The following is a 12,329-nucleotide window of genomic DNA, read 5'->3' on the forward strand; positions in this document are numbered from 1 at the left end:
ACTTATATATATATATATATATATATATATATATGTATATATATATACAGATATATATGTATATACATACGTATTGTTTGTTTAAAGTATAATTATTAACATATTTGTAAAAATGACTTCAATATATCCTTAAATCAATATTCATATTTTTTAGAGTGTACTTTGTGTGTGTGTGTGTGTGTGTGTGTGTGTGTGTGTGTGTGTGTGTGTGTGGCTGTGCGCGCGCGCGCGCGCGGTATATACAACTACATGAATGCATATAATATGTATACATACGTACATACATACATATGTATAGAAACATAAACATGTTTGCACTGATCCTAGGCGCTAATGGATAAACGTTCGTCGATTGGCTTAACAAATTATATTCTGTGATTTGCATTACAGTTGTTGTGCGATAAGGCACATAGAGCATAAAATGCCTGAGTGTAGCAGTGAATAATACTGCCTACAATAGGGTGCCCCGGTCGAGAGATTCTATCCAGCAGTAGAATGTGTATGTAAACTAATTCGGATATACCTAATAATGTATCATATTTATTATGTAACACTAGTTCGAGTTGTTTTTTCTGTTCAATTTGCGACAATACGTGGCTCACGCGAAGGTACACGAATGAGAGGATTCGGCTTGGGAGTGTGCGATCCACTTGTATTTAATAATTCTAATTGCAACATTCAATATGTAACAAATGCAACGCATTGTGACGCATAATTCCAAGCAAAAATAGAAGTATTTCTAGCTTAAATTTGATGAAATGGAATGCTCTTTTCTCTCACATATTATACATACAGCACACTCGAAGAGAAAAACACAATGATAGCAACTATGAAGTTGATAACTATACAAGTTTTACATGTAGAATTGATATACACACATTGAACCAGCTATTTTATATTTAAATAGGATACAAAAACGACTGAATTTTGAATATGAATGTTCATTATAAAATTATATAATTCAATCAAAAACGTTTCGACTTTATTCCGTCTTCAGTTCATTAATTACAAACGCTGATCTAGAGATCGTGGCTGAGAGAGAGAGAGAGAGAGAGAGAGAGAGAGAGAGAGAGAGGGGCAGTCGATTTATAGATAATAGATTGTTGTTTACATGTTAGAAATTACTGTTGTACACGTTACAGATTTATATATTTTCACTTTCTTCTATAAATTACTGACAAAAAGATTTGCTATTTGATTATTGTAATATAGTAAATATAGTAAATATAGTAACAATTTCATGGACCTTTTAGGAAGCAACGGGACATTTTAAATATCTCGGACGTAACAATATTCTCGCCTCTGACCGAAGAATATGTTAGAAAGAACAAAATTATTAAGAATTTTAAATTTGAACTATTAAAAGTATTGAAGAGGATTGAAGAAAATATTAAGAAATCTTGAGAAAGTCGTGCAAAATTTTTATTATTTAATTTATTAATATAAATTAATATTAAAATATGTTGACATTGTCGGTGTGATTTGGAATGACCTCTAGATCAGTGTTTGTAATTGATAAACGGTTAAATGTATTAAGATTGCGTGAAAATGTATGACAGAATTATCATTAAGTTTTCTTTTTTTTTATAATTATATTGCGTCAGTTTGGAGTATTATTTAATACGTTAATCCGGTTAAACTCTGAAATTAAGTAAAGTCAAACCGTTTTTGATTGAATTCATTAATGAAATAATTTTATAGCAAATGCCTTTGTTTGTTCAAAATTCAGCCGATTTTTTATACTCTATTTAAATGCATATGGACGAGCAAAAAAAATTCACCAAGTTATTTTATAATTAATGTTAATGTGAGAATACTGCAAATGTGAGATTACTGCGAACTTGAGAATAATTTATTCAACTATGTAATTCTACTTATAAAATTTGTGTAGTACCGCCCTTATAGCACAAAATATTACAGCAATATTGCAACAATATTACTTTGAGATATTGCAATATTTCATAAAACATTGCTGCAATATTGTAACAATATTCCTATGTTCGCAAAAATTGAATATTGCTGTAATATTTTACAATATTTAGAAAAATATTACAGATATATTTGCAATATTATGCAACATTTCAATAATTAATCCAGTTTTATTAATTGTTAAAATATTATTGCTTAACATGACATTTCAAAATAATACACATGATATAAAGTTACGATAAAAAAACATTCGGGGGCCTAGAAAGCACATTCGAAAGAACTTGAGAATTTCTAAGAGAGTCACCAACTCGTTTTGCGTACGCCTTTTTATAGACCTGGATATTTTCTTGTTACGAGAAGCATGTCCATCTCATGGTGGAACCGCATACTTATATGTTGAATTATGATATCAACATTACATTATTTCACAATATTTTTGCAATATTTTCAATAAAATATTAAAATTTCAATATTGCAGCAATATTGTTGGAATTTTTGTAATATTGTGTAATAATATTAAAATATTGCTGTAATATTTCGTGCTGTTGTTATCACACTATATTTTTTCTCAGTGCACAAATTTCTTGTTTGTGATAAATCAATTATTAGAATTGCTTTTAGAAATTATCAACGTTTCTGCTGTAGGGAATTTTCGACACATTTAAAGCTACATTCGGTACCTCTTCCTAGCTTGGTTCATTCGTTCGAATGCCTTCCTCTATCATGTACATATGTAGATAAGTTCACAAAGACGTTTCTGCGAGCGTTTTCGATTCGAGCGGCCGTAATTTCGATGACAGGGCGTCGATTAGACCCGCAAGCCGTTATTTCGAGATTGCAGTTATACAATCGCGTCTTTGTCATGCTTTAACAGAGACGCAACAGACGGCTCGTCGTTCGATAACGCATCAGAACGTCGAAGTTAGATATATATAGTCGAAGCAATACTTGCTAGCAGCCTCGCATTGCAGCACGAGATTTAGGATCCTTCAGGGACCGATCAGGCGCCAGGAGCAAAATTGTCTCCGCTAATGTAGGATGTAGACCGTCTAGTGATAATAATTCCTATTTACGATTCTCATTTCGAATACGTTCGCAATTATACTCCTCTGATCGTTCCCTGTACTTATCGCGCGGAGAAGGCAGGTTGTAGGTACAGTTAGGATCATAAGATTAGCACAGTCGGCGGTTGCACTCGCCTATTTATAGTTAGAACAGAATATTTATGCTATAATCATTATGGTTTCCTCTCGTGCTGCACTGCCAAGCATATCATTTTGAGAGCGCGCACGCGTCTGAGCTCGCTAAAATCGGAGTAATCATAAGTGACGAGCTTATGTATAATGATCGTTCGTTCGTCTGATCGTCAATTTACGAATTGATTTACGAATCGACCTCGCGAAATCGTATCGTTTTATAATTTTGCTTGCGTGATTCAATGATTTGCAAGAGTAAAGCGTTACGTCGCGTATCAAAATAGAGCACCGATCTACTCCGATTTTACGACTTTTAATCATTTATGCGACAAAGATCTAATGTTCGGTTTGGGAAGCAGGTATTCAAGAACCGAGACGTGTCGGACACTCTAAGAAACCACTACCAAGTCCAAGGCTTGTAAGCGCCACTTTATCTACCGCGAATAATCAATCGGATGCTAGCAGAACACTGGCTGTGATGGAATGGAGCCAATTCATCGCTCATGATATGGCTCATACCCCAGTTCGTAAGATGGGTGAGTAGCTGAATGGATAAATTTAAGCGTAAACTCATAAAAAATTGTTACACCATATTTGCAGTTCTAAACTTTGCCGGAGACTGAAAGAATTATAAATAGTGTTTCTCTTCCAATCGAAAATTGGATAAATGTCAAATAAAGACACGTTGTATCGGTTGTAAAAATAATTCTTGTCGATGCAAATAAGTAATTTAAAAAATATAAAAACATTTGTACAAAAAGAGGGCCGTAAAGAGTCAGTGCAGTAACTGGAGCAAAATACAATTTTTTCTTCAAAACTAAATACAATTTAATGTGTCAAATTGGCGAATATAGTTATATACACTGTACATTTCGACACTGCACTCGCCTATTTATAATTAGAACAGAATATTTATGCTATAATCATTATGGTTGCCTCTCGTGCTGTTCTGCCAAGCGTATCATTTTGAGAGCTCGCGCGCGTCTGAGCTCGCTAAAATCAGAGTAATCATAAGTGACGAGCTTGTGTATGATAATCGTTCATTCGTCTGATCGCGCATTGGTTCAAGTCATCCTCAGCGGTGTTAGTAATTTCAAAACAATGATTGAAAAATTCCGCATGATATAGATATAAGGTGATTTATTCGTTGCTCAAATGTATTTTAACGCGCTGCTCATACAATTACATAATTGGATGGCATCGCCTCTGTGTCTATTCTGAAAAAAGTAAATTCAAATTCTATTCTTTTATTCTTTTATGAAACAGCATAAATTTAAGAGCTCTGTTAAAAATTCCAATTATGTTCAAATAAAAAGTACATGCTCACATCAGGATAGATATGGACAAATTGGTCTTTAACTGGCATAAAGTTCATCCAAGTAAATATTAAATCTGATTATATAAGCATTTCCATTTCATGGTACATAGTTAGATTCCCAGATAAAAATGTTATCTGTTTACATCTGCAATTCTAAATATGTTATGTATTGCAAGAAATTTACGACATAAAGTTTACTGTTTTTTATCAGGAAATGACATAATCCGGTTTATGTAAGTATTTCTGTGTTTAAATTAGTGACGACTTCTTATTTCTCAATATAAGATGGATCTGTAAATGCGTGAAGTAATTGCATGAAGATTCGTATACTCACAATCAGTTTAGTCCGCCCTGTCTGCACACGAACGCTTTGTCAAAACTTACTGGACACCCTGTATATATATATATATATATATATAAAATAATTATAATCTTCGTCATAAATTTGACACATTACGGATTATGGCCTCTTTTTGTACAATATTGTTTTTATCATTTCTTTAAGAATGTAGGAAGTGCTGTTGTTTTATTTTTATTATATTTTTGTATTTATATATATATATAAAAAAATTATGTCTTAATATATTGTAGTTTCAACGAGAAAACCAATCTCTTGCTGTCAGCCAGATGGAGATACTCTATCACCGCGTCACGTTCATCCAGATTGTGCCCCGATCAGCGTACCAGATCACGATCCCATTTACGGCGATCATTACGTTCGGTGCATGAATTACGTTCGGTCGTTACCAGTCTTACGATCGGAGTGCACTTTTGGACCTGTAGAACAGGTAAATAATTGTTATATATTAAATCAGATTGTTGGAATTAAACCTTTTGCTCTAAGGAAATGTATATAAGAAAATTAATTTGAAAAATTCAGAACTGCTTAGTAACAATTCAAAATTTTAGAGCATAATCACTTACTGCTTGTGGTTATAATTCATGACTTTAAAAATTATATGTGAATTCGCATATAATTTGTAGATGAATCAAGTAAGCCATTTTTTGGACGGTTCTACGATTTACGGTTCTACTATGAAAAAATCTCGCGAACTTCGCACTTTCGAAGACGGACGTCTTCGCATTGACGTGCAAAATAATCACACGTACTTGCCAAGAGGAGAAATTGAACTCACATCGCAATGCGGAGAGAATTGCTATAATTCCGGTGAATTTTATCTTATATATATATTTATACACGGAATGACGTTCTGCTGAAATATCTATAAATATTAGCTAAATACAAAAATAATTTCGTTAAATTTTCAAAATAATTGTGTAATCTGCTCAAATTGATTGGCATAGAATATAGAATGTAAAATTTTTGCAGCATTATTCATTATTTTTGAAACATGTACGTGATTATTTTGATGATTCAACAAAATTACTTTCAAACCTTTATCTAGCTAAATTTTTAGATACTTCAGCAAAATCGTTTTTTCCGTGTATAATTAAGCATTTATATATATATATATTTGTCATAAAAAGTTTTACAACATTTTAACAACTATGCGTCGACCAGGTGACGATCGTGTGAACGTTCATCCTCAGTTAGCTGTGATTCATACGGTTTGGCATCGTGAGCATAATCGTGTCGCCGACAAACTTGCCAGGTTGAATCCGGAATGGTCGGACGAGATTTTATTCCAAGAGAGCAGGCGCATTGTAATCGCTGAGATTCAGCATATCACATACAAAGAGTGGTTGCCCATTCTTCTGGGCAGAAGGTACACTCGAGCTATCGGTCTCATAGGAAATAGTTACAGTCATAACTATAATTCTGATGACGAGCCGGCGGTCAGCAATGAAGCTGCCACTGCAGCGTTACGTTTCCTGAATTCGTTGATGCAGGAAAAACTAAGGTAAGCGCTACGACACGCCGAAAATGAATTCTATTTATTCACAAATTATTTATAAAGCGCAAATATAGCGAAATATGCGTAATTTTTTGTTTTAGTATGCCGGATAATTTTCGCCAACAGAATAAAACGCTACAGCTAGCGGAGCATTTCTTTAATCCGCGCATAATCGAATCGGAGGAGGTGTTTGATGGATTGCTTCGTGGTCTTGCTACTCAAACTAGTCAGAAGATGGACATTAATCTCATTTCAGACGTAAGTATGGCATTAAATACTTTTTCTCTCGTATACTTACAATTAGAGAAAAACACATTGGTAGCAACTAACTCTACAAGTTTTATATGCAGAATTAATGTACGCGCGTATTGCAGAGTGAAACCTGAGAAACGACGTGAGGGCCTTTTTTCTGGGTACCTATCATGAAACATGTCGGAATGGATTCCGATCGGAATTATTCCGTTTTCCCTAGAAAACACAATAGAAATCTAGGGAATAATTGAATATTTCCGATCGGAATCGATTCCGACTTGTTCTATGATAGGTACCCTGTAACGATAAAATGCCATCGCGAACTACTGCTCTCTGCAGAAGTGGATGTAAATTACACAACGATATTCATTTTTTACGGTGCTTCTGATGGAAATAAATCGCTGAAATAACAAATCTAAATAAAATTAATAGAGATTTCAACAATTTCAGCGTTTATTTCCATCGGGAGCACCATAAAAAAATGGATATTGTTGTGTAGTTTACATCTATTTTTGTAGAGGACAGTAGTGCACGAGGGCATTTTGCGTTGCGGGAAAAAGGCTCTCGTGACCTCTCTCAGGTTTCTCTCTGGTAATGAAATAAACAATTTCTCAGTAAAAAATTGTTTATATTTAATTATATAACTTTATACAAAAAATATACATAATTACAATTACATTATATAATTATAATTTTATATAATGCTGTTTCATTCTTATACATCAGGGGATTGTATTGAAAGCCGCTGTTTTTTGTGTTTTTTGAGCATTTAATTCAATAACAAAATGTGTGAATACCTCAATCAAAATATTTGCCCTCCGAAGATATGACTTTTTCCCACTTTTCTGGCAAAAGTTGAATTCCGCGATGGCGGATCACGTGATGCAATTTGCCACTTTCTCCCTTTGAGGCTCTCTAAGTCTTTTGAACCAATCCATTCGGCAACTCAATTTTTGACTTTGCCATAATTACGGAAGTATGTATCTTCCAGAGAGTGTTGCATCGATCGGAACAGATAGTAATCTCTTATTGGTGCCAAGTCTGGAGAATACGCTAGGTGCGGGAGAACCTTTCATTCAAGCTCCATGAGTGTTTATTTCGTGGCTATAGCAACATAGAGTCGAGTGTCATAATAGAGAAGATTTGAAACAATTGATCGTCGTCGTTTTTGCATCAAATTATCATTCAAACGTTCCAATTGTTGTCGATAATATTAAGCTGTAGTTGTTTCATTTGATTTCAACAGCTCATAATGACATCCTCCATATCTCACCAAATTATAGTATTGTTTTGTAATCATAGATATTTCGTTTTGGAGTCGATGCTGGTTAGCCAGCAGCGCATTGTCAATAAACTTACTGAATACCCTGCGTATCAAATCTACATATAAAACTTGCGTAGTTGTCAACTTTGTATTTGTACTGTCTTTTTCTTAGAGTGTATAAAAACACTTGTTTGATAACTAGGAAGAAATTTTTATGATATTGTTATTCTTGCATTACAGATGACAAGCAAATTGTATGCCAGCGATGTAAACAATTTAGGTTTGGACGCCGTTAGCTTGGACATTGCACGTGGCCGTGATCATGGTCTCTCTGGTTATAATTATTATCGTAGATACTGTGGACTTCCTGCTGCTAAGACTTTTGACGATTTCCTAGACTACATTCCTATGGAGGTAAGATTGAAACAAATCGCTCCTTTTACATTTGACATTCTTATGGTTAATATGTGATTATACCGTTCGGTTACTAGATGATGAGGAAACTTCGCACAATCTATTCTCATCCCAATGACGTCGATCTTATCGTGGGTGGTATGGCAGAAAGACCAACAGACGACGGCATGATCGGCCCGACCTTCCGTTGTCTTATTTACGAGCAATTCTCTAGATCCCGACGTACTGATAGGTTCTTTTATGACTCAGCGACGCAACCGCATCCCTTCACATCTGGTACGCCTAATATCATTTATATTTGTTTAATGTTTTAAATCGTACGTTTTGCTCTGGTAAAAATTTTACTCGGTCAAAATTTATCCTGGTAGAAATTGTGTGGTAGATCTTGTATAATTTTTCAGAAGTTTTATATTTTTACTTTTATAATATTTTAGAAAATTTCTCAGATTCTCTATACAAATTAAAATATTTTTCAGAAGTGCTAAAAAAGAGTCCACGTTTTTCTAAAATTCTTTATATTATTGTATGTGCGAATAATTTAAGATTAAAAAAATTTTTCATTTTGTAATTTCTAAAAAAATATTTATAAAATCTAAAAAAGTTTAAAAGTATATTTTCTTAAAATTTATTATTTTAAAAATCTTTGTAAATGTAAAATAAAATACGATCATTAAAAAAAAATATTATTTTATATGAGAATTTTTTTACTCATTTATTTATAGAAAAATTTTCAAGTTTGATTAATTATCTTTTTTTGTCCTAGAACAATTGGCTCAACTGCGTAACGTCACCTTAGCACGGATATTCTGCGACAACGGCAATAACGTCACGCATATGCAGATCAATGTGTTTCTCAAGCCGCAGGCAGGGTAAGTTCGAAATTCTGTGGCATAACTTAACTAATAAAATATTCAATATTTATTACACGCTTAATTCAATATCGCTTCTGTAATACTTCAGAAACGAATTGAGACGCTGCACAGACTTTGAGGCGATACCTAGCGTGGACCTTTTTGCTTGGGCGGAGAGGGCAAAAGCATATCGTTGAAGTCTCTAATTAATTGACTGGTCACACAACAGTCCGTTTCGCCCGTACTGTGAGCTGCGGGAAGAAGGCTTACGACAAACGCATAAAATTGGCGTGTAGAAGAAGCGATTGTATGAGGTTACGTAATAGTCTCATCAGAATTATCACAAGTGCTGCAGCGATGATGTCGTGCACGCTATGACGAAGTAATTACAGTAAAAGGCAGAGCAACGGCGGAAAACACGTGACTAGTCGATTAAGAAAATACCCAGCAACTGCAATGAGACCGAATGACTCAGGTGAAAAATCAACGATTGCAAGTGAATAAACAAGTAAATGACCAATTTTTGCAAAAATCAGCATTAGATTTTTCTTTGCGACTGATTTCTCTTAAAGAACTGTATTATGCGAAGCGACGGTTTGATAATATATAGTCTGATATACGTGTATAAGCGCATCCAGTTAGTCTCATGCATACGATTGAGATTGTGTGGAGATAGTGGGACATGAGAGTATTATTGGTGTACTTATGTTTCTGTAGACGATTATATTGAATCGAAGTTGAAATTAAAAAAACTTAGCGACTGAACAATTTGTGATGATTTAGAATGTAGAAGTACATGATTTTTATTTAAACGATAACCGTAATATCTTCTTAGTCCTATTAACTCGTGGTTGAACATGGTAACTTCTCTCATATGTCTGTGGTTGTGATACACGCGCTGGTTGTATACAGTCATATGAGATCTACAGTTGATTCCGAACGACGAATTGGTAGAGAAGTTTCGAGGACAAGCATACTACTTGGTTTGTCATTGCCTTCCAAGAGGAGCTATGAGCGTGTACGAAAATTGTTGGTTCTATCGAGGATTGAACTTGGGATCTTTAGTATAGAAGACCAGTGCGCTGTTTGCTACGCCATGCTCGCGCTCAGTAAAATGCAACATATTGTTTCCCTCAGGGCTTTAGCAGATTGGTTGACTTATAATCTTAAGACTATGAATCTTTTGTCTTTATAGCAACGCACAATAACTGTCTTGTGACCTAAGTCTTAAAAGTGTGTCAGGCGCGCCGCGCCGTTCGAGCTTAGAGGCTCGCCTGCTAGGCCATCCCCGCTCCTCGTGGCTCGCGCGCCGTGCGCTCGGTGGGCCGTACCTTTGGCAATAGTAGGTTGGGCGAACGCGCGTATTTGGCTATCTTTAAACGTTAATATCTCGTTAACTATTGCTGACACCGCAAAATGGTACAGGACTTTTCGACTCAGTATAGTCTGTTCTACCCACGCACGAAACATTTGTCGGTAATTTCCAGACACCCTGTGTACGAGGTGTGATACCTCATATGTATACAAGATGTTTGAAAATTAGTGATAAGTTTTTTGCACATGTGGTAGAATGAACTAAACTAAGAAGAAAATAGCTAAATTTGCCCAGCCCACCGCCAAATGCAAGCGCGCGACAAGATAGTACCCGTCCCGCGCGGCGAGGCTCGCGGGACGGGTACTATTCTGTCGCGCGCTTGCATTTGGCGGTGGGCTGGGCGAATTTGGCTATTTTCTTAAGTTAATAACTCGTTAATCATTGCGACAATTGTAAAATGGTAGAGGACTTTCCTCTCAGTTTAATCCATTCTACCACATGTGCGAAAAACTTACACTAATTTCCAAACACCCTGTATATACACCTTTAAGACATGAGTCACAAGACAATCATCGTGCGTTATTAAAAACAAAAGACTTAGGTCATAAGAACATTGTCAAGATTATAATTAGTCAGTTATTTTGCCCTTACAAAAGATTGTAAGCATCTGGTCAATAAATGTGGGATATAAAGGGGTATGTAAATCAAATACAAATATTTATACGAATAATATATAAAAAAGATTAAAAATAGGGTAGTACGCGAGACAGAAACACAAAATAATACGAAAGAAATAAAAAGCATCTTTCACTTCTGAAAATAACTCGAAAAGTGGACAGAACCTTAAGCTATAAATAGAAGGAGGCAATAAATAAAAAAATAGGAAAAAATAATAACATATTGATATTATAGATTCTAATGTTTTCATAGAATCTATGATATCAAACTTCCATTAAGTTATTGCTTCTATTTATAGCTTGGCTTTTTTTATTTTTTTGCTTCTATTTGTTTGGCAAAAATACTTTCGGTGGAATGCCGCTTCCTTCAAAGAGAAAACACGTGTCATGTTGACATTGACAACATATGTCAAGGTCAAGATCATTGGGGATGGGTCCCCTTTTGTCAATATTTATTATACTTTGGTTCTACTGGGAATTAAACCCGGGATCTCTAGCATAGTAGACCAGTGTGTTGTCAGTTTTGCCTGTCACGCTCACTCTCAAGAAGAAGAAGAATGTTTTCATGAAAATAAACAAAAATCAACTTTTACATAAAAAACTAACTTATGTTAAAAAATCAATTTTTCACCTTTTTACATAAATTTATGAATATTTCCGCGCATTATGTGGCGTTATCAAAGAATATTTTATACATTAAAAACTTACATAAAATTTGTTAGAGAGAGAGAGAGAGAGAGAGAGAAAGAGAGAGAGAGAGAGAGAGAGAGAGAGAGATAATTACTTAATTAACAATTTAAAATAAATTTAATAATTGTTACATATATATAATCAATTTATTTAGTTGCAGGCAATAATTTCGTTAATTTAATTTTTCAATTTATACATTGTATTTAAATATATATACTGGAAGATACGATCATTTTATTGTAATTTACTTGACTTATATCGAGTAACTTGTAAGCAATATTATACATAAATAAATTACTTTTTATCAATTGTACATACTATATGAATATAATTATATAAGTATATATATATATATATATATTCTGCTCATTAAATCCTAACACATTTCAATTCTAATACAATATTTTAATGGAAAGACACAGGGTTGGGTGTTAACTTTTTTTTAAACTAAGTTAAGTTAAAGTTAATAAACTTAAAAATTTAATACAAACTATAGAAATCAGCCTAAATGGCCTAGCTGGATCTTAATGCTTGTATGATTCTTATGTGAATTTATATATTACGTGT

The 12,329-nt window shown here is 34.1% G+C and overlaps 1 protein-coding gene across 4 annotated transcripts in view; it reads left to right on the forward strand.

Annotated features, from left to right (window-relative positions):
* LOC108765080 (peroxidase) overlaps nt 1-10,502 on the forward strand; it is a 31,354-nt gene extending 20,852 nt beyond the window's left edge. For all 4 annotated transcript variants that reach the window (XM_018513602.1, XM_018513601.1, XM_018513599.1 and 1 more), the window contains exons 5-13: nt 3,485-3,661; nt 5,035-5,231; nt 5,428-5,611; nt 5,966-6,305; nt 6,401-6,557; nt 8,056-8,229; nt 8,307-8,505; nt 8,993-9,098; nt 9,190-10,502. In XM_018513602.1, the coding sequence (XP_018369104.1) occupies nt 3,485-3,661; nt 5,035-5,231; nt 5,428-5,611; nt 5,966-6,305; nt 6,401-6,557; nt 8,056-8,229; nt 8,307-8,505; nt 8,993-9,098; nt 9,190-9,277 (1,622 nt within the window). In that variant the 3' untranslated portion in view covers nt 9,278-10,502. The remainder of the gene's footprint in view (nt 1-3,484; nt 3,662-5,034; nt 5,232-5,427; nt 5,612-5,965; nt 6,306-6,400; nt 6,558-8,055; nt 8,230-8,306; nt 8,506-8,992; nt 9,099-9,189) is intronic.
* The last annotated feature ends 1,827 nt before the right edge of the window (nt 10,503-12,329 follow it).

The sequence above is a fragment of the Trachymyrmex cornetzi genome, unplaced genomic scaffold (genome assembly GCF_001594075.2).
Source record: "Trachymyrmex cornetzi isolate Tcor2-1 unplaced genomic scaffold, Tcor1.1 scaffold47, whole genome shotgun sequence".
Lineage (NCBI taxonomy): Eukaryota > Metazoa > Arthropoda > Insecta > Hymenoptera > Formicidae > Trachymyrmex > Trachymyrmex cornetzi.